The sequence below is a fragment of the Centropristis striata genome, chromosome 7, assembly GCF_030273125.1.
Source record: "Centropristis striata isolate RG_2023a ecotype Rhode Island chromosome 7, C.striata_1.0, whole genome shotgun sequence".
NCBI classification, from domain to species: domain Eukaryota; kingdom Metazoa; phylum Chordata; class Actinopteri; order Perciformes; family Serranidae; genus Centropristis; species Centropristis striata.
The window spans coordinates 10169595-10197123 of NC_081523.1; the positions used below are offsets into that span (position 1 = coordinate 10169595).

The following is a 27529-nucleotide window of genomic DNA, read 5'->3' on the forward strand; positions in this document are numbered from 1 at the left end:
CATTTAATACGATAAGACGTAGAGGCAATCACTATCACTATTTTGTTGCATTTTCTTTAATGTGTTAATGTTTTACATTGTAATAAAACATATTTCCACTTGAACATTTATGTAATTGATATTTGTTTTGGAGGCGGTCCAGGCGCTATCTACTAGCTGGACAGTCATGGTCATCAGAATGCCAATTTGCCATGTCTTCTTCTAAATATATTAAGCTATAAATGTACCAAATCTGGTACATATATATACATATAAGTCTTTACCATTGATGCAATTTTCAGTTTTTTGTCTTGTTCCCTGACCATCAAACCGTGTCGAGATCGGCATGTGAGTATTTTGACCTAGTGGCACACCAGAACTTCTGACAAGAACCACAAGACACAGTTTTTTTTATTTTTAAATCCTCATTTATTTTTACTTCACTCATTTTTGTTGTTTGCACAGGCGAGCTGTAACACCATTGACAGCAAAATACAGCACATAATTTTAAGGAAATTCACAAAATGTGGCCAGGTATATAAATGAGGTTGTTTGTTGAAAAAAAAAAAAAGATTTAAAAAAAAAAAAGAAGGGACATTTACATTTAATATGTCTGTTATAATAGAATAAAACAGATCCAGCCGATCTCAAATTTAAAATCTGACTTTACGTAAAAATGTTTAGGGAGCTTCATATAGAACTATCATACTAGATTTTAAGTCCATCTTAAACTGTAAAGTGATCCCGAATGTCTCACGAGTCGACAGCTTGTCAACTGTTTTGGCTTCTCATGTGATATTCAGGTCATGACTCATTTTGAAACTTTTTCTAATTTTGAAAGAATGTGGAATCTAACCATGTGCTTATTCAAGTAATCTTTACGTCTAAAAGCTTTCCCACAAACTTTACAAGTAAACCGACTCTCACCTGTGTGGCTTGACATGTGGTTTTTCAAATGAGTACTCTGGCGGAAAACGAACCCACAAATTTTACATTCAAACGGCTTCTCCCCTGTGTGGATTCTCATATGCATTTTGTATGTTGAACAGTCAGCCAATCTTTTCCCGCAAGTATTGCAAGCATATGGCTTCTCACCTGTGTGGGTCTTTAGATGTCTCTTCAATCGTGACTTAATCTTAAACTCTTTTCCACATGTGTCACATTTTAAAGGTTTTTTACCTTTGTCAGTATTACAGTTATCCTCTGACAGGTTAGGGCTGCTTACATTGTTAATGTGACTTCTGGTTTCCTGTTGTTTTGGCTCTGCTCCAGTCTGAACTTCACTGTGGTCATTTTCCTCATAAGTAGGAGTCTCCTGATTCACTACAAGCTGCTCTCCCTGCTGACTGGTGCAGAGTTCCTTCTGTTCTTTAATCTGCGGAGGCTCTGGGTCCTCTTGGTCCACGTAAAGGCTGGTTACATTGTTAAAATGAATTCTGGTTTCATGGGGTCTGTTCTGTTGTTTTGGCTCTGCTTGAACATCAGAGAGGAGCTGGTGATCACTGGTTGCATCATGTAGCGCAGAGCTTATAACTGGTATGGTGAATACAGACTCTGTCTCCACTGAACTTAAAGTGTCATCAGGTTTCAAGTACATAGTCTGATCTTCACTGAGGTCACTTTCCTCATAAGTAGGAGTCTCCTGCTTCACTACAAGCTGCTCTCCCTCCTGACTGATGCTGAGTTCCTCTGGTTCCTCTTTAACTTGTGGAGGCTCTGGGTCCTCTTGGTCCAGACTGGAGTTCCTCTCCTGAATACAGAGCTGCTGGTCAGCAGGAACCTCCTCCTCCTTACAGAAGTGTTGCTGTGGGAGCTCTGGGGGGACAGAGAACAAAGGGAATAGGAAACTACTGTGAGGAATAAACAATACATGCAGACATTCAAGCAAGTCAGTCTATATATCAAACTGTGATTATATAAAAGCTAAATTCCTCTGGCTTGCGTATTTGAAATAGTTTTACATACCTATCCTGTGTAACTTTATTTCTGGTTTCCAAGCGATATCCAACAGTCTGCGCTGGCGGTCTATCTCTTCCTTGTACTCGACGATAGTTTTTATAAAAACTCCCAATATTTCTTCAGCAGCAGCAGCTAGTCGCTCGTTGACAAACTCCTTAAAATAGTCAGCTGAGGGCATTGTTGTTTAATTACGAACGAAGTAATTATCTCCCCTAAAAAAACTCAATATCGTCTGCTTTCTAATTTCAATGCGTGAATTAATGCCGTGAAGTTGTGATGAAAATACCGCTTGGTGTCACACTGTTAATGTTCCGACAGTGGAGGTGCGGGAGCTTTTCATTCCGCTTTCAACTAATGGTATTTATTTAAAATCAGTTTAACAGCACTACTAAGGATACTTAGGATTAAATATATATATGTATATATATATATATATATATATATATATATATACATATATATATATAACCTTGCAGATATATTGTCATTCAACAAACAGACAAATAAGCATTGGTGAAACAAAACAAGTAAAAATTGTGGAAGGCGTCTTCAGATTTCTTAAGACCACTGTGTATTCACGGTGCATTAAAAAAAACTACTAGTTGTAAAATTAGTTGATGTCCCCTCTCACTGCCAAGATTTTCATCACAGAAGGCAGAAAGTTTATAAGTTGTATTTTGCAGCTTGTTAAGTTGGATTTATTTAAAGAAAATGGCTGTTGGATATTTTAATATCCAACAGGATATCCACTCCTGCTTCTTCACTTTCCTCTGTTGCTAGTGCTGTTACGCACATAAAAGGAGTTGGAAATACCATTGCTGATGCCATGTCCAGAGCTATGACTTAAAGTTAACTTGCGTTGTCTTTTCTCCCAGCAGTGTCTCTAAACTATTGTAGCTTTCTTCTCTTAAATTGTGCTTCCTAGGTACCAAGGTTGCTGAGAGGGTGGTTTTGATGGTCCAGATTTGCAACTCCCTGCAGGTTGAGTAGACATTTCACAGGTTGACATTAGAGTACTAGAGTGTATTGGATTAAAATCCATAGTTGTATTTTGTTGTAGCTTCCTTTGTTTGGTTTGTTGCACCATACAACACAAACCTCTCCATATTTTCCACGCATCCACACACTGCTTACATGACTGACTCCTTTCTTACCTACACACACCACTCATTTGTAAATAAGTTAATTAAATTATATTAAATAAAATACGTTTTCATGATCTATCTGTTTGTGACCTCCCTCCTTGTTGCCACCTTAGAGCCAGGTGGTAACATGATGTGAACCTGATTGTTGTTGGTTTTTGCTAAATGTCCATTTACAAAATATGTCTGAATGACTTTACAGACTTAACATCTAGTATGTGATAGTTCTATGTGAAGCCTCCAAAACATTTTTACAAAAAGTTGGATTTTTCCTTTGAGATCGGCTGGCTTCATTGTTTTATACTATCACAAAAGACATATTGAATGTAGGTGTGCCCTCTTGCTTTTAATAAAAATGTATTACATTTTTTAAGAAACTACCTCATTTATATACCTGGCCACATTTTTGGAATTTCCCTTAAATGACATGCTGTATTTTGCTGTCAATGGTGTTACAGCTCGCCTCTGCAACCATTGAAAATGGGAGACCAGATGAGTGAAGTAAGAATAAATGAGCATTTAAAAAAAAAAAAATCAGTGTCTTGTGGTTCTTGTCAGAAGTTCTAGTGTGTAACCGGGTCGAAATACTTACAGGCTGGTAAAGAAATAAATTTACTAAAAGTGTACCAGATTCCCTTAACTGTTAGATGCATAAGTGGGTAAAAAAAAAAGGCCCATTGAGTTCATCTTCATATTCCAGCTATTATTAAAAAAAAGTTGCCATTTAAAATTTTAACTTACCTTTTTCACATTTTACGAAATTGTATTTTGTATTACTACCCCAAGCAGCCACAGGGATATACTGTATATGTTTTGGACCACACAGATTATATCATATCACCTCTTAATAAGATTATTTTACAAAGCAAGATCTGATACATGCAAGTATTATCTTCATCTTTTTACCCCAGCAATGTGTGTGTGTCATTCATGACTACTGTGTGTTATTATCATGCCACAACTCAGCCACAGGAAAGCGGAATGAAAAAAATTGGAAGTGGAATGAAAAATATATAATAGCTTATGTACCCTGAAGTCTCAAGCTATGAACAAATCCTGTTCATCAAGGTGAAGATGAATGTGATTGAAATTTAAAACACTCTTAATGAAGAATAGTTCCATTCAAAGTTTTACATTATGACGTGTAAAATGTGTTTTAATGTTGCAGCTCAATGGTTGGAGGTTAAGTTAACCGATGCACAACGTTAAACAAGATTGCGAGAGTATTATGGGTTAATTCAAGAAATAATCATCGATAAATAAAGAAAATATGGCTGTTAATAGAGGAAGTAGTAGTTTAGAAACTAAAATCACATTTAATTTGACTGAAGCAAGATAGATTTGCATCTTTTATTAACACGTTTTAAATAAAATGAATTAAAAGTGGAAAAAAAGCTCCCTCACTTCCATTGTTGGAACGTCAACAGTGTGACATTCAGTGGAAGTAAATAACAAAAGTTTAGTAGTGTTCACTACATGCATGGATTATTTTTGTAAGACAATATTGTAGTTAAGCAACAATGTGTTCAGTTGAATTTTCAAGAGAATTTGTAGGAAAAACTCATCAAATCAAAGGAAACCGTAATAAATCTACTCAGGGTAGCTGTGTACAACCCTAATGGCCTTTACAAAAAACAGAAGAGGAGTTTGATTCAGGTGGGGTTGCTTGATGTTTGTACTGTTTTTATTTGCTCAGATGTTTGTCTGGGTTTTTTTTTACGGGTTAAAGAGGAACCGGAGGAACTCAGAACAGGATACTCCTACTTGATGAGGAAAATTACATAATTGAAGATCAGACTTTAAACTACAAGTCTTAGCTTTCCAGCGATATCCAATTTATGCAAAATTAGAAATATAACTGCATGAGAAAAACTATGTGTTTTTTGCCTTAAACTGCAACTGTAAAAAGGAGACTTGTAGTAACCAGTAGAGCCAATTTTCATTTAGATACCATAATATCAGAGGTCACATGTCCGTTTTGGAAATCACTGTGATAAATAGCCTAGAAAAAAAAAAACAACAACTTTGCAGCCCTATCTCACCAACTTCTCAAAATGATATCATGATATGCTTTTTCCTCAAATGAGTCCTTAGATCTTCTAGTCTTCATAAGGTAAGAAAATTAAGCCGATGAGCCCAATCCACTTAATACGATAAGACGTAGAGGCAATCACTATCACTATTTTGTTGCATTTTCTTTAATGTGTTAATGTTTTACATTGTAATAAAACATATTTCCACTTGAACATTTATGTAATTGATATTTGTTTTGGAGGCGGTCCAGGCGCTATCTACTAGTAACAGCTGGACAGCCATGGTCATCAGAATGCCAATTTGCGATGGCCCAATATCCAGTCTGCTTCTAAATATATTAAGCTATACATGTACCAAATCTGGTACATATATATACATATAAGTCTTTACCATTGATGCAATTTTCAGTTTTTTGTCTTGTTCCCTGACCATCAAACCTTGTTGAGATCGGCATGCAAGTATTTTGACCTAGTGGCACACCAGAACTTCTGACAAGAACCACAAGACACTGATTTTTTTTTTTTTTAATCCTCATTTATTTTTACTTCACTCATTTTTGTTTTTTTGCACAGGCGAGCTGTAACACCATTGACTATAAAATACAGCACATAATTTTAAGGAAATTCAAAAAATGTGGCCAGGTATATAAATGAGGTTGTTAAACCTCAAAATCTGACTTTACGTAAAAATGTTTAGGAAGCTTCATATAGAACTATCATACTAGATTTTAAGTCCATCTTAACCCTTGTGTAATGTTCATATTGTTGTTACTCAGCCAGCGTTTGTGGGTCTGATGGACCCGTTGCATTTTGTGGCTTTTAATGCCTCACAATCAAACACTTTTATGTTAAAAATACTGAACAGATGATGCACAACACAAGCTGAACACATGAACACAGAGTAAACATATCAGTCAAGACAACACATCAGCCCCATTGAACACATGGCCTTTAGCCACTAGCCTATACAACACATGAGGGGCAGAGCTTTACTGTGTGTGTGTTGCAGATATACTTTTTGCACTTGATTCATGTATATTGTGTTTTCCTGTCCATCTTGGGTCCGCACCTATTTTATACAGTCTATGGTCCGCACACTTCGCGGTTCCCACACAAGGTTGCAACATTGTTTGTCAACACTGTCTGCTCTCATTTTCTCGCACATTTGACCCTCTGATGTTCTGTGTACCTACACTCTGTCCTCCTCCTGTCTAGGCCTGCTGTGTGTGTGTGTGTGTGTGTGTGTGTGTGCGTGTGTGTGTGCGCGCGCTACACAGAACATCAATTTCCACACTTCTATTAGCCCCGGGTCTAGTGGACCCGGACATCTTATACAGTTGAAACCAGAAGTTTACATACACTATATAAAAAGACACATATGCTTTTTTTCTCACTGTCTGACATGAAATCAGACAATCACTTTTCCTGTTTTAGGTCCGTTAGGATTACCAAAATTATTTCTATTTGCTAAATTCCAGAATAATGAGAGAAGGATTTTTTTGGACAATTTTTTATTACTTTCTTCAAAGTCAGAAGTTTACATACACTAACATTATTATGCCTTGAAACAATTTGGGAAAGCCCAGATGATGCTATCATGTCTTTGGAAGCTTCTGACAACGGTTTATTGACAACATTAGAGTTAATTGGAGACACACCTGTGGATGTATTTTAAGGCACACCTGAAACACACTGCTTCTTTGTGTAACATCATGGGAAAGTCAAAAGAAATCAACCAAAATATCAGGAAGATAATTGTGGACTTGCACAAGTCTGGTTCATCCTTGGGTGCAATTTCCAGATGCCTGAAGGTTCCACATTCATCTGTTCAAATAATTATACCCAAGTATGAACACCATGGGAATGTCCAGCCATCATAGCGCTCAGGAAAAGAAAAATGACAGATTACAGTTTGCAAATGCACACAGGGACAAAGACCTTAATTTTTGGTCTGACAAAACTGTAATCTGTCATTTTTATGTTTCTTTTGGAGTAATGGCTTCTTCCTGGCAGAGTGGCCTTTCAGCTCATGTTGGTACAGTACTCGTTTCACTCTGGATAATGACACACTCTTACCAGCTTCAGCCAGCATCTTCACAAGGTCTTTTGCTTTTGTTCTTGGGTTGATATGCACATTTTGGACCAAAGCACGTTCATCTCTGGGACACAGAACCCGTCTCCTTCCTGAGCGCTATGATGGCTGGACATTCCCGTGGTGTTTACTTGGGTATAATTATTTGAACAGATGAATGTGGAACCTTCAGGCATCTGGAAATTGCACCCAAGGATGAACCAGACTTGTGCAAGTCCACAATTCTCTTCCTGATATTTTGGTTGATTTCTTTTGACTTTCCCATGATGTCACACAAAGAAGCAGTGTGTTTCAGGTGTGCCATAAAATACATCCACAGGTGTGTCTCCAATTAACTCTAATGTTGTCAATAAACCTATCAGAAGCTTCCAAAGACATGACAGCATCATCTGGGCTTTACCAAATTGTTTCAAGGCATAATAATGTTAGTGTATGTAAACTTCTGACTTTGAAGAAAGTAATAAAAAATTGTCTAAAAAATCCTTCTCTCATTATTTTGGCATTTAGCAAATAGAAATAATTTTGGTAATCCTAACGGACCTAAAACAGGAAGTGATTGTCTGATTTCATGTCAGACAGTGAGAAAAAAAGCATATGTGTCTTTTTATATAGTGTATGTAAACTTCTGGTTTCAACTGTATGTAATAGAAATGTGTAGGGGGGGGTGTATGGTGTGTGGTCATTAAATATGTATTCTGATATATGTTCTTCACAGAAAATGAGCCAAAGTCAGTGAGTCTCAGTTTGAAAAATTAATTAATTGTATCATTTTTCTTTTAATAAAAAATTTAAAACGGGTCCCACAGACCCGAACACCACAAAAGGGTTAAACTGTAAAGTGATCCCGAATGTCTCACGAGTCGACAGCTTCTCAACTGTTTTGGCTTCTCATGGGATATTCAGGTCATGACTCATTTTGAAACTTTTTCTAATTTTGAAAGAATGTGGAATCTAACCATGTGCTTATTCAAGTAATCTTTACGTCCAAAAGCTTTCCCACAAACTTTACAAGGAAACCGACTCTCACCTGTGTGGATTGACATGTGGCTTGTCAAATTACCACTCTGGCGGAAACCTAACCCACAAATTTTACATTCAAACGGCTTTTCACCTGTGTGGATTCTCATATGTTTTTTGTATGATGAACAGTCAGCCAATCTTTTCCCGCAAGTATTGCAAGCATATGGCTTCTCACCTGTGTGGGTCTTTAGGTGTCTGTTCAATCGTGACTTAATCTTAAACTCTTTTCCACATGTGTCACATTTGAAAGGTTTTTTATCTTTGTCAGTATTACAGTTATCCTCTGACAGGTTAGGGCTGCTTGAATTGTTAATGTGACTTCTGGTTTCCTGTTGTTTTGGCTCTGCTCCAGTCTGAACTTCACTGTGGTCATTTTCATGGGGTTCTGTTCTGGTGTTTTGTTTTGGCTCTGCTTGAACATCAGAGAGGAGCTGGTGGTCACTGGTTGCTTCATGTAACTCAGAGATTATAACTGGTATGATGAATCCAGACTCTGTCTCCACTGAACTTAAAGTGTCATCAGGTTTCAAGTACATAGTCTGATCTTCACTGAGGTCACTTTCCTCATAAGTAGGAGTCTCCTGCTTCACTACAAGCTGCTCTCCCTCCTGACTGATGCTGAGTTCCTCTGGTTCCTCTTTAACTTGTGGAGGCTCTGGGTCCTCTTGGTCCAGACTGGAGTTCCTCTCCTGAATACAGAGCTGCTGGTCAGCAGGAACCTCCTCCTCCTTACAGAAGTGTTGCTGTGGGAGCTCTGGGGGGGACAGAGAACAAAGGGAATAGGAAACTACTGTGAGGAATAAACAATACATGCAGAAATTCAAGCAAGTCAGTCTATATATCAAACTGTGATTATATAAAAGCTAAATTCCTCTGGCTTGCGTATTTGAAATAGTTTTACATACCTATCCTGTGTAACTTTATTTCTGGTTTCCAAGCGATATCCAACAGTCTGCGCTGGCGGTCTATCTCTTCCTTGTACTCGACGATAGTTTTTATAAAAACTCCGAATATTTCTTCAGCAGCAGCAGCTAGTCGCTCGTTGACAAACTCCTTAAAATAGTCAGCTGAAGGCATTGTTGTCTGATTACGAACGACGTAATTATCTCCCCTAAAAAAACTCAATATCGTCTGCTCTCTAATTTCAATGCGTGAATGAATGCCGTGAAGTTGTATTGAAAATACCGCTTGGTGTCACACTGTTAATGTTCCGAAAAGCGGAAAGAAAGTTTGCGCATTTCCACTGTCGGAACATTAACAGTGTGACAACTAGCGGAAGTAAACAACAAAACCTAGGTGGCATTCGTGAATGCACTGAAATTATAGAGAAGACTGTTGTAGGTTTTTGGGGAGATAATTATCTCGTTTTTAAATAAGCAACAATGTCTTCAGTTGGCTCTTTTAAGGAGTTTGTTAACGAGCGACTAACTGCTGCTGCTGAAGAAATATTCGGAGTTTTTCTAAAAACTATCGTCGAGTACGAGGAAGTGATCGACCGTCAGCGCAGACTGTTGGATATCGTTTGGAAACCTGAAATACAGTTACACAGGATAGGTATGTAAAACCTTTAAAAAGGGAATGCGGCTCATACAGGATCGTAATGGTTTAAATACTCCTGTTGTATTTTTTTCCTCAGAAATCCGTTTAGTATCATATTTCCTTTGTTCTCTGTCCCTCCAGAGCTCCCACAGCAACATGTCTGTGAGGAGGAGGAGGAGGTTCCTGTTGACCAGCAGCTCTGGGATCAGGAGAGGAACTCCAGTCTGGACCAAGAGGACCCAGAGCCTCCACAAGTTAAAGAGGAACCAGAGGAACTTAGCATCAGTCAGGAGGGAGAGCAGCTTGTCGTGAAGCAGCAGACTCCTACTTATGAGGAATGGGACCACAATGAAGATCAGACTACGCACATAATTCCAGATGACACATTGATTGAGGCGGAGACAGAGTCTGTATTCCGTACCTTTATGTTCACTCCTACTTATGAGGAAAGTAACCACTGTGAAGATGGGACTCTGTTTTTTAATCCTGATAAAAGTCAGAGTGCAGCAGAGACAGAGCTTCCAGATAGCATGTGTATCAGTGGGCTGAAAGACAAATCAAACTGTGAAACTATCAGAACCAAAGCATCAGAACCAAACACTGACCACCAGCTACTCTCTCGTCTTTCACATGAAGCTGGGAACCAAGATCAGAAAAGAACCAACAATGACAATTCAGGATCAACTAGAAATGCAGAACAAGAACTTCATGACAGCAAAAGTCATGATAACAATGTGTTCAACATGACCATGTCAAAGAGTTCTTCTTTTAGGACTTTAAAATGTGACATTTGTGGTAAGGTTTTTAACTATCTGTCGGTCTTGAACACCCACCTGAGAACTCACTCAGGTGAGAAGCCATATTCTTGCAACACTTGTGGAAAAAGCTACAGTCATAAATCAACATTGATCGCTCACATACGGGTTCATACAGGTGAAAAGCCATATTCTTGCAACTATTGCGGGAAAAGATTCAATCATGCAGGAAAGTTGAATATTCATATGAGAGGTCACACAGGTGAGAAGCCGTTTTTGTGCACAACATGTGGGAAACGATTCGGACGTAAAGATGGATTAAATTCTCACATGAGAAGAGCCCACACAATGATTACCAGTGTAAACTATGCAGGGAAAGATACGTTGATACACCAGCATTGAAAAGCCATATGAGAACCCACAAAGGTGAGAAAGCATATTCTCAAAAAACCTGGAAAAGATTTTAGGAGCAGTCACGTTGATCCATGTTACAAGATCACACACAGATCAGATCAGAAACCTGAAAGACCTGCAGGAAAGGAAAGGTAAGTAGCTGTGTAAATTAAAAATATGTTTGACATCACTTAGTTCAGCATTTCATGGTCAAAACCCACAAGAACTGATGAACTTTTACTTGAATTGTGCACTTGAAAAAACACTTTTATAATAAGCTTATTTGTTTAGCACCTTTTAAAACAAAGTTACAAGGTGCTTGACAATAAAACAAAATGCAATTAAGAACATAAATAAAACAACTGTCCTTGAATGTAAAATGTTTTGAACAAAGTCGAAATGTCAATATCTTGATGTAAAGTTGTCCTTCATATTACTGCATTCTTTATATTCCTGTTTAAAAATGTACCAATTCAATGACACAGTGCCTAATGCTGTGGTCTTGGTGGTTGTTGGTTATGCCAAATGTGTAAATATGAAAAATCTCTGAATAACTTTCTTTTTAAATATTAATAAATTTGTTTACTTTAAGTAGTATGTGGCTGGTCTAAATGAAGCCTTCTAGACATTTTACAAGAAGTTACAATGTTTCACAGCCAGTCCACAGGGGTGAGAAGCTGTACGCTTACAATACTTGCGAGAAAAGATTTGATGACAGTTCAGCATGTGAAGTGAATATGAGAATCCATACACATGTGAAGCTGTTTACTTCGTCAGATCGCTTTCAGAAGTAACAGTTAATTGATCATTTTCATGAGAACCCACACAGGTGAGAAGCTGTACGTTTGCCATACTTGTGGGAAAAGATTTGCTGATCGTTCAGAACGTAACAGGCATAATCCAACTAGGTGAAAAGCCGTTCCTTGTTAAAATTTGTGGGACAGCTTTTGGACGTAATGAAAACTTGAAAAATCACATGAAATCCCATACTGGCTAGAATCAACATTCTTGTAAAAATATCAGGAAATGGTTTCAAAATTAGTCGATGTAATAGTAGCTTGTTGGCCATATGACAAAAGGTCACACTGGTGAGAATGTCTTCAAAAGATAGAAACCACTGAGCTGATAATCCAGTAGAATTGTGTTGGGAAACTGAATGAAATGCACCTTTACAGCAGCTACATCTCTGTCACTGTATGTAAAATATATTCCACACAGATGAGATGTCAACATCACAAAGGTAAAGTTCCCCTTGATATGACTGGATTAAAATCATGATGTGATCCTGATTGTTTTTGGTTTTGCCAAATGTCCATTTATGAAATATGTCTGAATCACTTTACAGTCTCAGAAGGACTTAAAACCTAGTGTGCAATAGTATTCTATTTGAAGCCTCCAAAACATTTTTTACAAAAATCAGATTTTACATTTGAGATCAGTTTGTTTTATACTACTATGAAACGTATCATATTAAATGTAAATGTGCCCTCTTGCTTTAAAAAAAATTGTTTTTTTAAACAAACTACCTCATTTATATACCTGGCCACATTTTTGGAATTTCCTTTAAATGACGTGCTGTATTTTGCCGTCAATGCTGCTACAGCCCTTCTCTGCAACCAACAACAATTGGAAAACAGATGAGTGGAGTAAAAATAAGTGAGCATTAAAAACAAAAAATCAGTGTCTTGTGGTTCTTGTCAGATGTTCTAGTGTACATTCTGGTCAAAAATACACATGCTGATACAGTTTGATGGTCAGAGAACAACACAAAATCTAAAAATTGCATCAATGTTAAAGATCAAAGTATCACATTTCCTTTAAGTGTGGCAGCATAGCAAACCTATTGTTCATTTTGTGATTAAAGCATAACATTTGGTACATATATAGCTTAATATATTTAAAAGAAGAGTGGATATAGCCACCTCTTTCTCTGAAGGAAGCTCAGATCTTTTGACATCTGTAGTAAGATGCTGCAGATGTTTTATCAGTCTGTGGTGGTAGTATGTTGTTTTATGCTGCAGTCTGCTGGGGAGGCAGCATCAGACACAGAGATGAAGGTGGTTGGACAGACTGGTCTAAAGAGCAGGTTGGACACACTGGAGGAGGTGGTGGAGAGATGCACTGTCAACATGTTCCAGGCCATCTTGAAATACCCAGATCATCTGCTACACAAAACCTTTATGGACCAAAAAAACCTGCAGTGGACGGCTCCTTTATCTCCGCTGCTGGATGGAGAGATTCAAAAGATCCTTTACTCCTACAGCCATCAGGCTGTCTCATTCTTCCAGAGCTAACAAACTAACTGAAATTCCCCTTGGGGATAAATAAAGTCATTTTGATTTTGATTTGAATTGATTGGGCTATCACATATTGGCATTCTGATGACCATGGCCGCCATGCTGTTACTAGTAGATGGCACGTGGGACGCCTCCAAAACAAATATTAATTACATAAAAGTTCAAGTGAAAATATGTTTTATTACAATGTAAAACAATAACAAATTAAAGGAAATGCAACACAATGGTGGGTTCCCACAAGTCTCCACTTTACAGTTGCAGTTTAAGGCAAAAACCACATAGTTTTTCTCATGCAGTAACATAATAATTTATGATTACTGTATTTGAATATTTCTGCATAGTGGACTCCCTAAATAGGTTTTGAATTACATAAATTGGCTGTTGTTGGAAAGCTAAGACTCTTGTGGAGTATTGTGGTTTAAATGATCCCACCTAAATTCATGTTGGATGATGTTAGTCCCATAGGAGCCCATGAGAGATTTTCTTCAGACTTGAGCTCAGTGTAGAAGGTGAACTGTTGTGACATCTCGGATAATCACAGTCTCATGAGACTTTACAACCACAAAATAGAGAACAAGGGCTTCCAGAAGATGTTTAATATATCATAAGTAATGTCAATTTTGTGATAAAAGCCCCAAATTTGGCAGATGTGTTGAAAGATTCTTTGGGGAAAATCTGGGTACTGGGCCATCACAAATCAGTTGCTGGTTTCTGTGGGTCAGAGTGTTTCTCAGCAGTATAAAGTACAGAAGTGCTCGCCATCCAATTGCTGAAAATACAGAAATCTCCAAAATGATAAATTTCAAATCCAAATCACACATGGATTTTTCCACATTGTTCAAAAGGTCTTGGTGTATTAATGTAATATTCTGCAGGGGTTTGACCATATTTATACATTCTTGATATTTAAAAAAAAAAAAAGCCTAATTCATCACCAAATGTGTATGACAAATGGTATCAACGACAAAGTTACTGCAACAACTTATGGGACATAGATGAGCAGGAAGTGGACAGATAGATTTATATAAATACTACTGATGTTAAAGTTTGAATAAACTGTCATTAGGTGAAAAGCGGAGAGAAAAGTTCGCGCATTTTCACTGTCGGAACATTAACAGTGTAACATCCAGCGGAAGTAAACAACAAGAGTTGAGTAGCGTCAGCATTAAGCAAGTTTTGAAATAAGAGAGGGACAACATTGTAGTCGTAGTGCAAATAAATATTTGTTTGTGATTACGCAACAATGTCTTCCGTTGACTCTTTTAGGGAGTTTGTTAACGAGCGACTAACTGTTGCTGCTGAAGAAATATTCGGAGTTTTTGAAAAAACTGTCGTCGCGTACCAGGAAGAGATCGACCGTCAGCGCAGACTGTTGGATATCTTTTGGAAACCGGAAATAAAGTTACGCCGGATAGGTATGTAAATCTTACTTATTTTAATAACGCAAACCAGAGAAATTCGGAGAATGTTTAACAATGAATTGACAAAGATGCTAATTTGTTCGCATGTCTGCATGAATTGTTATTTTTCATCACAGTAGTTTCAATTTCCCTTTGCTCTCAGTCCCTCCAGAGCCCACACAGCAACGTGTCTGTGAGGAGGAGGAGGAGGTTCCTGCTGACCAGCAGCTCTGTATTCAGGAGAGGAACTCCAGTCTGGACCAAGAGGACCCAGAGCCTCCACAGGTTAAAGAGGAACCAGAGCCTCCACAGGTTAAAGAGGAACCAGAGCCTCCACAGGTTAAAGAGGAACCAGAGCCTCCACAGGTTAAAGAGGACCCAGAGCCTCCACAGGTTAAAGAGGACCCAGAGCCTCCACAGGTTAAAGAGGAACCGGGGGAACTCAGCACCAGTCAGGAGGGAGAGCAGCTTGAAGTGAAGCAGGAGACTCCTACTTTTGCGGGAAGTGACCACAGTGAAGATCAGACTGTGTACTTGAATCCTGATGACACTTTAAATGCAGCAGAGACAGAGTCTGCAGTCATCATACCAGTTATAAGCTCTGTGGTATCAGATGCAACCAGTGACCACCAGCTCCTCTCTGGTGATCAAGCAGAACCAAAACAACAGAAAAGACCCCACGAAACCATAAGCCACATTAACAATGCAAGCAGCCCTAACCTGTCAGAGGATAACTGTAATACTGACAAACGTAAAAAGTCCTTCAAATGTGACACATGTGGAAAAGATTTTAAGCATGAGTCAGTATTGGAGAGACACCAGAGAAGCCACACACATGAGAAGCCATATTATTGCAATACTTGCAAGAAAGGATTTGCTGACAATTCATCATGTAAAACGCATATGAGAATCCACACAGGTGAGAAGCCGTACGCTTGCAATACTTGCGAGAAAAGATTTTCTGACAGTTCAACATTTAAAAAGCATATGAGGATCCACACAGGTGAGAAGCCTTACGCTTGCAACACTTGTGAGAAAAGATTTGGTGACAGTTCTTCATTTAAAAAGCATATGAGAATCCACACAGGTGAGAAGCCGTACGCTTGCAAGACTTGCGAGAAAACATTTGGTGACAGTTCATCATTTAAAAAGCATACAAGAAGCCACACAGGTGAGAAGCTGTACGCTTGCAATGCTTGCGAGAAAACATTTGCACACAGTTCATCAATTAAAAAGCATTTGAGAACCCACACAGGTGAGAAGCCGTATGCTTGCAATACTTGCGAGAAAAGATTTGGACAGAGTTCCACATTTAAAAAGCATTTGAGAACCCACACAGGTGAGAAGCCGTATGCTTGCAATACTTGCGAGAAAAGATTTGCTGAGAGTTTCACATGTAAAAAGCACATGAGAACCCACAAATGTGAGAAGCCGCTTACTTTGTCGGATCGATTTCAGACGCATAAGAACCCACGCAGGTGAGAAGCTGTACGTTTGCAATACTTGTGGGAAAAGATTTGCTGACAGTTCAGCATGTAAAGTGCATAAGAGAGAAGGTGAGAAGCCGTTTCATAATTTGAAAAATCACATGAAATCCCACACAGGTCATATCAATAATCTTGTAAAATATCAGGAAATGGTTTCAAAATTAGTTGTGACCTGAAATTCCACAAGACAATCCAAAACAGCTGAGAAGCTGTAGATGTGTAAAACGTGGGAGAGCTTTCTGACAAGAGTGATGAATTGATCAATCACATAACACAGGTGAAAGATTTTGGATGTAATCGTAGCTTGTTGGCCACATGAGAAAAGGCCACTTTGGTGAGAAGCTCTTAAAAAGATAGAAACCTCTCTGCTGACACTTCAGTAGAAATGTGTTGGGAAACTGAATGAAATGCACCTTTGCAGCAGCAACATCTCTGTCACTGAATGTAAAATGTTTTCCGCACAGATAAAGTTTCCCTTGATATGACTGGTTTAAATTAATGATGTGAACCTGATTGTTGTTGTTTTGCCAAATGTCCATTTACAAAATGTGTCTGAATCACTTTACAGTTTAAGACAGATTTAAAATTTTGTATGTGATTGCCATAAATGAACTCTCCAAAACATAATTTTTATACTACCATAAAAGACCTATTAAATGTAAACATGCATTCTTGCTTTTTAATTTTTTTGCAAACTCCCTCATTTATATACCTGGCCACATTTTTGGAATTTTCCTTAAATGACATATGCTGTATTGTGCTGTCAATGGTATTACAGCCAGCATCTGCAACCAACAAAGATGGGAGATCAGATGAGTGAAGTAAAAATAAATTATAATTAAAAAAAAAAAAATCAGTGTCTTGTGTTTCTTGCCAGAAGTTCTAGTGTACAATCGGATCAAAATACTCACATGCTGATCTAGATACAGTTTGATGGTCAGGGATTAAGACAAAAAACTAAAAATTCCATCACTGGTAAAGTAATTATTTACTGAAGAGTACCAAATTCCCTTAACCATTTGATGCATAAGTGGTTAAAAAAAGGCCCAGTGAGGTTGTTTTATTTTAATATCTTTGTAATGAAAAGTTATCATTTCATATTCCAGCTATTCCTCAAAAATCATGTTCTTGATATCACGGCATTTACATTTTTAACTTACCTTTCATACATTTTACGAAATTGTCATTTTTGTATTAATACCCAAAGCATCCATAGGTGGGTAATAAACGACCCACATTTGTTTCCTATGGAATTTCATGGGAACCTTTGATTCTGATCAACTGTGGCTTTCAGGGATATTCTGTTTATGTTGTTGACTGCACAGACTATATCATAAGTACCACTCCGTAAGAAGATTATTTTACACAGCAAGATCTGACACATGTATGTAAGTGTTGTTGTTGTTTTTTTTACCTCAGCAATGTTTGTGTGTCACTCGTGACTACTGTGTGTTATCATCATGCTACAACTTAGCCACAGGAAAGAAGTAAACAGGGCCAACCAAAGAGAAGTGGTGTCAGATCTGCCTAAGTAACAAAGATTGTAAAGTCAACAGTGGTGTGGAAAATGCAATGTACCTGTGTGTAATGATCACAGCCAGACACAGGTAGTTTTTCACAACTGCATAGACTTACAGTGAGGAGACGAGAAGGCAAGAAAAGAGAGCATCCGTTACACATACACACCATTTCCAATTTTTGAAATGTAAAAAAAGTGAAAAATAAAAATATCTCAAACATGTCATCATTCTTGCGTGGACTAAAACATAATACAAATATAATACAATTTTTTTTTATTAACCAAAATGACAAACGTGGCATAAAAACACATTCTAACGCGGGTAATTTTTTAAACACTTATGGAAGAAAGTTAGGTCCAGTCACTCGTGCATTTAAGGGTCGAATTAATCAAGGAAGATTTATATAATTACCAGGGATGTTAAAGAAAGATTGAATAAAATGCCATCAGTTGAAAAGCGGAAAGAAAAGTTTGCGCATTTCTCCTGTCGGAACATTAACAGTGTGACATCCAGCGGATGTAAACAACAAGTTGAGTGGCGTCAGTAGCATGCACGGTTTGAATTAGCGGAGAGACAATACTATAGTCGTATCGTAAATAAATAATATTTTGTTTTTTATTAGGGAGCAATGTCTTCAGTTGGCTATTTTAGGGAGTTTGTTAAAGAGCGACTTACTGCTGCTGCTGAAGAAATATTCGGAGTTTTTATAAAAACTGTCTTCGAGTACGAGGAACAGATCGACCGTCAGCGCAGACTGTTGGATATCGTTTGGAAACCTGAAATAAAGTTACACAGGATAGGTATGTCACACATTTAAAAAGAGAATGTGACTTTTACACGATCCCAATGGTTTATAAACACGTGTTGTATTTCCTTTTTTAAAGAATTCCGTTTAGTATCATATTCCCTTTGTTCTCTGTCCCTCAAGAGCTCCCACAGCAACGTGTCTGTGAGGAGGAGGAGGAGGAGGAGGAGGAGGAGGTTCCTGCTGACCAGCAGCTCTGTATTCAGGAGAGGAACTCCAGTCTGGACCAAGAGGACCCAGAGCCTCCACAGGTTAAAGAGGACCCAGAGCCTCCACAGGTTAAAGAGGACCCAGAGCCTCCACAGGTTAAAGAGGAACCAGAGCCTCCACAGGTTAAAGAGGAACCGGAGGAACTCAGCACCAGTCAGGAGGGAGAGCAGCTTGTAGTGAAGCAGGAGACTCCTACTTATGAGGAAAGTGACTACAGTGAAGATCAGACTACGTACATAACTCCTGATGACACATTGATTGCGGCGGAGACAGAGTCTGTATTCATTATACCAGTTAGAAGCTCAGTGCTACATGATACAGCCAGCTACTACCAGCTCCTCTCTGGTGATCAATTGGAGCCAAAACAACAGAAAACCAGAAGTCACATTAACAATGTAAGCAGTCCTAACCTGTCAGAGAATAACTGTAAAACTGACCAAGGTAAAAAGCCTTTAAAATGTGACACATGTGGAAAATATTTTAAGATTAAGTCACTATTGCAGATACACCAGAGAATCCACACAGGTGAGAAGCCATATTCTTGTAAAACTTGTGGAAAAGATTTCCGGCATAATAATACCTTAGTGATCCACATGAGAACACACACAGGTGAGAAGCCGTACGCTTGCAATACTTGCGGGAAAAGATTTGCTGACAATTCATCATGCAAAAAGCATATGAAATCCCACATAAGTTAGAATCCGCATTCTCATAAAATATCAGGAAAAATATTTTGAAATTAGTTGTGACTTTAAAAATCCACATGAGAATCCAAAACAGTTGAGAAGCGGTAGACTTGTAAAACGTGGGAGAGCTTTCAGACAGAGTGGTGATTTGATCATCCACATGACATCACATGACAGAAGGCCACACTGGTGAGAATCTCTTCAAAAGATAGAAACCACTGAGCTGATACTACAGTAGAAATGTTTTGTCAAACGGAATGAAATGCACCTTTGAAGCAGCAACATCTCTGTTACTGAATGTAAAACATTTTTTCACACAGATGAGATGTCAAAATCTCAAGGTAAAGTTTCCCTTGATATGACTTGATTAAAATAATGATGTGATCCTGATTGTTGTTGATTTTGCCAAATGTACATTTACCAAATATGTCTTAATCACTTAACAGTTTAAAACGGACTTATAATCTAGTCTGTGATAGTTCTATATGAAGCTTCCTAAGCATTTTTACAAAAATTCAGATTTTACATTTGAGATTGGTTGGCTTCTGTTTTATACTACCAAGAAAGACTTCATATTGAATGTGGCTTCTTGCTTTTTTATTTTTTATTTCATTTTTTAACAAACCACCTCATTCATATACCTGGCCACATTTTTGGAATTTCCCTTTAATGACGTGCTGTATTTTGCTGTCAATGATGTTACAGTCCAACGCTGCAACCAACTAAAATGGGACACCAGTAAAGTGAAGTAAAAATAAATGAGCATTTAAAAAATAAAAAAAATCAGTGTCTTGTGGTTCTTCTCAGAAGTTCAAGTGTGCTCGTGTTACTAATTACTTTTCAGGTCAAGATTTAACATGAAGAAATATGATTTTAAATGCTTACATACGTTTATAAATTAAACCACATGAAAGTATATTAAGTACTTAAAATTAGCCTTATCTTGAATCTTTCAATGCTGCTTACATAAATGCATCAAAATATTAAAATAATATTACATTTAGAATATATAACAATCTTGGTTGGGCCATTCTGCATAACAACTACTTTTATTTTTTATTACTTAAAGAACATTTTCATGGTAATACTTTTGTACTTTTACTGAAGTACATTTTGAATGAATTACTTTTATTTGTAGTGGAGTAAGGTAAGTTAGGCATGGAAATACTACTTTCACCACTGCTTGGTTCTTATCAGAAGTTCTCGTGTGCAATCGGGTCAAACTACACACATGCTGATCTAGATGCAGTTTGATGGTCAGGGAACAAAATAAAAAAAACCTCATAATTGCATCAATGGTAAAGACCAAAATATCACATTTGCTTCAATGAAGGAATGTATCGAAGCATATTTAAATAATAACATTAAGATGTTAAACAAACTTTGAATAATCTGCCATCAGTTGAAAAGCAGAAAAGAGTTCCGCGCATTTCCACCGTCGGAACATTAACAGTGTGACATCCAACGGAAGTAAACAACACAAGTTGAGGAGCGTTAACAGCAACCACTTGTTTGAGTTAGCGTGAAGGCACCATTGTGCTCATAGCGCAAATTAATATCTTGTTTGTAGTTAAGCAACAATGTCTTCCGTTGACTCTTTTCGGCAGTTTGTTAACGAGCGACTAACTGCTGCTGCGGAAGAAATATTCGGTGTTTTTGAAAATACTGTCATCCAGTACCAGGAAGAGATCGACCGTCAGCGCAGACTGTTGGATATCGTTTGGAAACCTGACATAAAGTTACACCGGATAGGTATGTAAATCTGGCCCATTTTAATTCTTCAAACCAAAGGAATATGTTTGTTTTTTTGTCGCATGTCTGCATGTATTGTTATTTTTCATCACAGTGGTTTCCTATTCCCCTTTTTCTTTGTCCCTACAGCGCTCCCACAGCAACGTGTCTGTGAGGAGGAGGAGGAGGAAGTTCCTGCTGACCAGCAGCTCTGTATTCAGGAGGGGAACTCCAGTCTGGACCAAGAGGACCCAGAGCCTCCACAGGTTAAAGAGGACCCAGAGCCTCCACAACTTAAAGAGGACCCAGAGCCTCCACAGGTTAAAGAGGACCCAGAGCCTCCACAACTTAAAGAGGAATCGGTGGAACTCCGCACCAGTCAGGAGGGAGAGCAGCTTGTAGTGAAGCAGGAGACTCCTACTTATGAGGAAAGTGACCTCAGTGGAGATCAGAATATTTCCGTGAAACCTGATGACACTTTAAGTTCAGTGGAGACAGAGTCTGTATTCACCATACCAGTTATAAGCTCTGCGCTACATGATGCAACCAGTGATCACCAGCTCCTCTCTGATGTTCAAGCAGAGCCAAAACAACAGAACAGACCCCATGAAACCAGAATTCATATTAACAATGTAACCAGCCTTTACGTGGACCAAGAGGACCCAGAGCCTCCGCAGATTAAAGAACAGAAGGAACTCTGCACCAGTCAGCAGGGAGAGCAGCTTGTAGTGAATCAGGAGACTCCTTCTTATGAGGAAAATCACCAGAGTGAAGTTCAGACTATGAATTTAAATCTTGATGACACTTCAATTGCAGCAGAGACAAAGTCTGCAGTCATCATACCAGTTATAAACTCTGTGCTATCTGATGCAACCAGTGACCACCAGCTCCTCTCTGATGATCGCTGCAGGCTTGGAGACTCAGGATCAACAACAAAGGCAGAGCCAAAACAACACAATGCAACCAGAAGTCACATTAACAATGTAAGCAGTCCTAACCTGTCAGAGGATAACTGTAATACTGACAAAGAGAAAAAATCTTTCAAATGTGAAACATGTGGAAAAGATTTTATGAACAAGTACCGTTTGCAGAGACACCAGAAAATCCACACAGGAGGGAAGCAATATTCTTGTAAAACTTGTGGAAGAGATTGCCGCGATCATTATAGATTGGCGCTCCATATGCGATCCCACATAGCCAAGGAGCCTTGCGTTTGCAACACTTGCGGCAAAACATTTGCTAAACGTTCATTATGTACAAAGCATATGAGAATCCACACAGGTGAAAAGCCATTTCCATGTAAAATTTGTGGGATAGCTTTCACACGCAGTAGTAATTTGACAACCCACATGCGAACGCACACAGGTGAGAAGCCGTACGTTTGCAATACTTGCGAGAAAAGATTTTCTTTCCGTTCATCATGGAGTAAACATATGAGAATCCACACAGGTGAAAAGCCATTTCCATGTAAAATTTGTGGGATACTTTTCAGACGCAATGGTAATTTGACAACCCACATGCGAACCCACACAGGTGAGAAGCCGTACGTTTGCAATACTTGCGAGAAAAGATTTTCTCACCGTTCATCATGGAGTAAGCATATGAGAACCCACACAGGTGAGAAGCCATATTCTTGCAATACTTGCAAGAAAGGATTTTCTTGCCGTTCATCATGGAGTAAGCATATGAGAATCCACACAGGTGAGAAGCCATATTCTTGTAAAACTTGTGGAAAAGATTTCCGGCATAATAATACCTTAGTGAACCACATGAGAACACACACAGGTGAGAAGCCGTTCGCTTGCAATACTTGCGGGAAAACATTTGCCAACAATTCATCATGCAAAAAGCATATGAAATCCCACATAAGTTAGAATCCACATTCTCATAAAATATCAGGAAAAATATTTCGAAATTAGTCGTGACTTGAAAATCCACATGAGAATTCAAAACAGTTGAGAAGCTGTAGACTTGTAAAACGTGGGAGAGCTTTCAGACAGAGTGGTGATTTGATCATCCACATGACATCACATGACAAAAGGCCACACTGGTGAGAATCTCTTCAAAAGATAGAAACCACTGAGCTGATACTCCAGTAGAAATGTTTTGTCAAACGGAATGAAATGCACCTTTGAAGCAGCTTCATCTCTGTTACTGAATGTAAAACATTTTCCACACAGATGAGATGTCAACATCTCAAGGTAGAGTTTCCCTTGATATGACTTGATGAAAATAAGGATGTGATCCTGATTGTTGTTGATTTTGCCAAATGTTCATTTACCAAATATGTCTTAATCACTTTACAGTTTATAATCTAGTCTGTGATAGTTCTATATGAAGCTTCCTAAGCATTTTTACAAAAATTCAGATTTTACATTTGAGATTGGCTGGCATCTGTTTTATACTACCAAGAAAGACTTCATATTAAATGTGGCTTCTTGGTTGTTTTTTTTTTATTTCATTTTTTAACAAACCACCTCATTCATATGCCTGGCCACATTTTTGGAATTTCCCTTTAATGACGTGCTGTATTTTGCTGTCAATGATGTTACAGTCCGACTCTGCAACCAACTAAAATGGGACACCAGTAAAGTGAAGTAAAAATAAATGAGCATTTAAAAAAAAAAATCTGTGTCTTGTGGTTCTTCTCAGAAATTCTAGTGTGCTCCTGTTACTAATTACTTTTCAGGTCAAGATTTACATGAAGAAATATGATTTTAAATGCTTACATACGTTTAGTGATGGGATGATGATACCTCAAGGAGTGTATTGACACACTACACAAACTGTGTCATCACTGTATTGACACTGTGTTGGTCACTCAATAGTGCCCCCTGCAGTAGTTATAAAATCATTGGAGGTAAACAAAATGAAAATGAAATGGAAAAGCTAACATGCTGCAAACCCAACATCAGCCTGTGAAATATTTAATCGCCAGTCCTTTACTTAAAATATGATCTCATCATTGTATAATTTCATTTGCTGAGTTCAATTTGTTTGCTGAGTTAAGTTGTTCATGAGAAGAGTTTAAAATTTGCTTAAAACCTTGTTTGTGTAAATGCTAAACTGAGTTGGTATGTAAAATATAGCGAATTAGTCTGTAATAAAATTCAGAGTTAAATTATTTCAGACTGGGGAAAACTTCTTGGAATGATCCATGAAGTCAGTGGAACAAGGTGAGGCCAAGCAAAAATCCAACAGCAACAGCAAAACTGCATCCAACAAACCCACAACATGTCGATACAGTTTGTTCCCTTATAAACACACTTTGGCGCAGCACTTCGAAACGACACATCACCTGTATCGGTTACATGATTTTTTTTTTTAAAGCGATACACGCACCAATACGGGGTTTCACTCTTGTGTGCTCGGCACAGTGCTGACGCACCAGTGTAGTTCGTCCCATCACTACATACGTTTATAAATCAAACCACATTAAAGTATATTAAGCACTTAAAATTAGCCCTATCTTGAATCTTTAAATGCTGCTTACATAAATGCATCGAAATATAATATATCAAAAATATTAATATAATATATTACTTTTATTTGTAGTGGAGTAATTCTGCAGTGTGGTATTAGCAGTTTTACTTAAGTTAGGCATGGAAATACTACTTTCACCACTGCTTGGTTCTTGTCAGAAGTTCTCGTGTGCAATCGGGTCAAACTACACACATGCTGATCTAGATGCAGTTTGATGGTCAGGGAACAAAATAAAAAAAAACCTCATAATTGCATCAATGGTAAAGACCAAAGTATCAAATTTCCTTAAATGAAGGAATGTATCGAAGCATATTTAAATAATTACATTATGATGTTAAACAAACTTTGAATAATCTGCCATCAGTTGAAAAGCAGAAAAGAGTTTCGCGCATTTCCACTATCGGAACATTAACAGCGTGACATCAAACGGAAATAAACAACACAAATTGAGGAGCGTTAACAGCAACCACTTGTTTGAGTTAGCGTGAAGGCACCATTGTGCTCATAGCGCAAATTAATATCTTGTTTGTAGTTAAGCAACAATGTCTTCCGTTGACTCTTTTCGGCAGTTTGTTAACGAGCGACTTACTGCTGCTGCGGAAGAAATATGCGGTGTTTTTGAAAAAACTGTCATCCAGTACCAGGAAGAGATCGACCGTCAGCGCAGACTGTTGGATATCGTTTGGAAACCTGACATAAAGTTACACCGGATAGGTATGTAAATCTGGCCCATTTTAATTCTTCAAACCAAAGGAATATGTTTTGTTTTTATTGCTTTTATAGCTTTTAAGGCCTTTTATAAGCGTTTTATAGCTTATCATCACAGTGGTTTCCTATTCCCCTTTTTCTTTGTCCCTACAGCGCTCCCACAGCAACGTGTCTGTGAGGAGGAGGAGGAAGTTCCTGCTGACCAGCAGCTCTGTATTCAGGAGAGGAACTCCAGTCTGAAACAAGAGGACTCAGAGCTTCCACAGGTTAAAGAGGACCCAGAGCCTCCACAAGTTAAAGAGGAACCGGAGGACCTCCGCACCAGTCAGGAGGGAGAGCAGCTTGTAGTGAAGCAGGAGACTCCTACTTATGAGGAAAGTGACCTCAGTGGAGATCAGAATATTTACGTGAAACCTGATGACACTTTAAGTTCAGTGGAGACAGAGTCTGTATTCACCATACCAGTTATAAGCTCTGTGCTACATGATGCAACCAGTGACCACCAGCTCCTCTCTGATGTTCAAGCAGAGCCAAAACAACAGAACAGACCCCATGAAACCAGAATTCATATTAACAATGTAACCAGCCTTTACGTGGACCAAGAGGACCCAGAGCCTCCACAGATTAAAGAACAGAAGGAACTCTGCACCAGTCAGCAGGGAGAGCAGCTTGTAGTGAATCAGGACACTCCTTCTTATGGGGAAAATCACCAGAGTGAAGTTCAGACTATGTACTTAAATCTTGATGACACTTCAATTGCAGCAGAGACAAAGTCTGCAGTCATCATACCAGTTATAAACTCTGTGCTATCTGATGCAACCAGTGACCACCAGCTCCTCTGTGATGATCGCTGCAGGCTTGGAGACTCAGAATCAATTAGAAAGGCAGAGCCAAAACAACACAATGCAACCAGAAGTCACATTAACAATGTAAGCAGCCCTAACCTGTTAGAGAATAACTGTAATACTGATAATTATAGATTGACGCTCCATATGCGATCCCACACAGGCGAGGAGCCGTGCATTTGCAATACTTGCGGCACAACATTTGCTGACCGTTCATCATGGAAAACGCATATGAGAATCCATACAGGTGAAAAGCAATTTCTATGTAAAATTTGTGGGATAGCTTTCAGATACAATAGTATTTTGTCAACCCACATGAGAACCCACACAGGTGAGAAGCCGTACGTTTGCAATACTTGCGAGAAAAGATTTTCTGACAGTTCATCATGGAATAGGCACATGAGAATCCACACAGGTGAGAAGCCGTTTACTTGTAAAATTTGTGGGAAAGCTTTCACACAGAGTAGTAATTTGACAACCCACATGAACAGCCACACAGTTGAGAGGCCATATTCTTGCAAGACTTGCGGGAAAAGATTTGCTGGCCAGACAGCATGTAAAATACATATGAGAACCCACACAGGTGAGAAGCCATATTCTTGTAAAACATGTGGAAGAGATTTCCCGCATAATAGTACCTTAGTGATCCACATGAGAACCCACACAGGTGAGAAGCCATTTACATGTAAAATTTGTGGGTCTGTTTTCAGCCAGAGTGGTAATTTGACAACCCACATGAGAATCCACACAGGTGAGAAGCCGTATGCTTGCAATACTTGCGAGAAAAGATTTAGTGACAGTTCAGAATTTAGAAGGCATTTGAGAAGCCACACAGATGAGAAGCCGTACGCTTGCAGTACTTGCGAGAAAAGATTTGCTGACAGTTCATCAATTAGTAAGCACATGAGAATCCACACAGGTGAGAAGCCTTACGCTTGCAATACTTGTGAGAAAAGTTTTGTTGACAGTTCATCATTAAAAAAGCATACAAGAACCCACACAGGTGAGAAGCCTTACGCTTGCAATACTTGTGAGAAAAGTTTTGTTGACAGTTCATCATTAAAAAAGCATACAAGAACCCACACAGGTGAGAAGCCGTATGCTTGCAATATTTGCGAGAAAAGATTTGCTGACAATTCAGCATGTAAAGTGCATGAGAGAATCCACACAGGTGAGAAACCGTTTACTTCGTCACAGTGATTTCAGACATAACAATAAATTGATAATTCGCATGAGAACCCACACAGGTGAGAAGCCTTTTACTTCGTTGGATTTTAAAATTCACATGAGAACGCACACAGGTTAGAATCAACCTTCTTGTTAAATATCAGGGAAAAGGTTTAAAATTAGTTGTGACCCTAATGTCCACATGAGAATCCAAAACAGTTGAGAAGCAAATTTGTTGGTCAACTGAATAAATGCACCTTTGCAGCAGCTACATCTCT

At 38.4% G+C, this 27529-nt stretch overlaps 7 protein-coding genes across 9 annotated transcripts; 5 read left to right on the forward strand and 2 right to left on the reverse strand.

Annotated features, from left to right (window-relative positions):
- Positions 1–384: 384 nt before the first annotated feature.
- Positions 385–2182, reverse strand: LOC131974489 (zinc finger protein 570-like). The gene is made up of 2 exons (XM_059336809.1): positions 1945–2182; positions 385–1794 (listed from the first exon to the last, which is right to left on the reverse strand). The coding sequence occupies exons 1-2, from the start codon at positions 2114–2116 to the stop codon at positions 791–793; spliced, it is 1176 nt and encodes a 391-aa protein (XP_059192792.1). The 5' UTR covers positions 2117–2182; the 3' UTR covers positions 385–790.
- Positions 2183–5649: 3467 nt separating this feature from the next.
- Positions 5650–9384, reverse strand: LOC131974491 (zinc finger and SCAN domain-containing protein 2-like). Of its 2 annotated transcripts, XR_009394664.1 has the most exons (3): positions 9131–9384; positions 8038–8979; positions 5650–5858 (listed from the first exon to the last, which is right to left on the reverse strand). XR_009394664.1 is itself a non-coding variant. In XM_059336811.1 (2 exons), exons 1-2 carry the CDS (start codon positions 9300–9302, stop codon positions 8117–8119), a joined length of 1035 nt encoding a protein of 344 aa, XP_059192794.1. In that variant the 5' UTR covers positions 9303–9384; the 3' UTR covers positions 7839–8116. The 2 variants fall into 2 exon arrangements, 1 of the variants encoding a protein (XP_059192794.1); XM_059336811.1 differs by lacking the exon at positions 5650–5858 and having other exon boundaries at positions 7839–8979.
- A 120-nt stretch (positions 9385–9504) lies between these two features.
- On the forward strand, positions 9505–12420 carry LOC131974488 (zinc finger protein 8-like). The gene is made up of 2 exons (XM_059336808.1): positions 9505–9779; positions 9906–12420. The coding sequence occupies exons 1-2, from the start codon at positions 9608–9610 to the stop codon at positions 10919–10921; spliced, it is 1188 nt and encodes a 395-aa protein (XP_059192791.1). The 5' UTR covers positions 9505–9607; the 3' UTR covers positions 10922–12420.
- A 2005-nt stretch (positions 12421–14425) lies between these two features.
- Positions 14426–17020, forward strand: LOC131974477 (zinc finger protein 558-like). The gene is made up of 2 exons (XM_059336798.1): positions 14426–14624; positions 14773–17020. The coding sequence occupies exons 1-2, from the start codon at positions 14453–14455 to the stop codon at positions 16089–16091; spliced, it is 1491 nt and encodes a 496-aa protein (XP_059192781.1). The 5' UTR covers positions 14426–14452; the 3' UTR covers positions 16092–17020.
- A 1147-nt stretch (positions 17021–18167) lies between these two features.
- LOC131974492 (zinc finger and SCAN domain-containing protein 12-like) lies at positions 18168–20088 on the forward strand. Of its 2 annotated transcripts, XM_059336813.1 has the most exons (3): positions 18169–18416; positions 18545–18699; positions 18754–20088. In XM_059336813.1, the coding sequence occupies exons 1-3, from the start codon at positions 18245–18247 to the stop codon at positions 19327–19329; spliced, it is 903 nt and encodes a 300-aa protein (XP_059192796.1). In that variant the 5' UTR covers positions 18169–18244; the 3' UTR covers positions 19330–20088. The 2 variants fall into 2 exon arrangements, with proteins under 2 accessions (XP_059192795.1, XP_059192796.1); XM_059336812.1 differs by having other exon boundaries at positions 18168–18416; positions 18545–20088.
- A 637-nt stretch (positions 20089–20725) lies between these two features.
- LOC131974472 (zinc finger protein ZFP2-like) lies at positions 20726–23667 on the forward strand. Its single transcript, XM_059336792.1, has 2 exons — positions 20726–21069; positions 21199–23667. The coding sequence occupies exons 1-2, from the start codon at positions 20898–20900 to the stop codon at positions 22920–22922; spliced, it is 1896 nt and encodes a 631-aa protein (XP_059192775.1). The 5' UTR covers positions 20726–20897; the 3' UTR covers positions 22923–23667.
- Positions 23668–24880: 1213 nt separating this feature from the next.
- On the forward strand, positions 24881–27352 carry LOC131974471 (zinc finger protein ZFP2-like). Its single transcript, XM_059336791.1, has 2 exons — positions 24881–25245; positions 25393–27352. The coding sequence occupies exons 1-2, from the start codon at positions 25074–25076 to the stop codon at positions 27282–27284; spliced, it is 2064 nt and encodes a 687-aa protein (XP_059192774.1). The 5' UTR covers positions 24881–25073; the 3' UTR covers positions 27285–27352.
- The last annotated feature ends 177 nt before the right edge of the window (positions 27353–27529 follow it).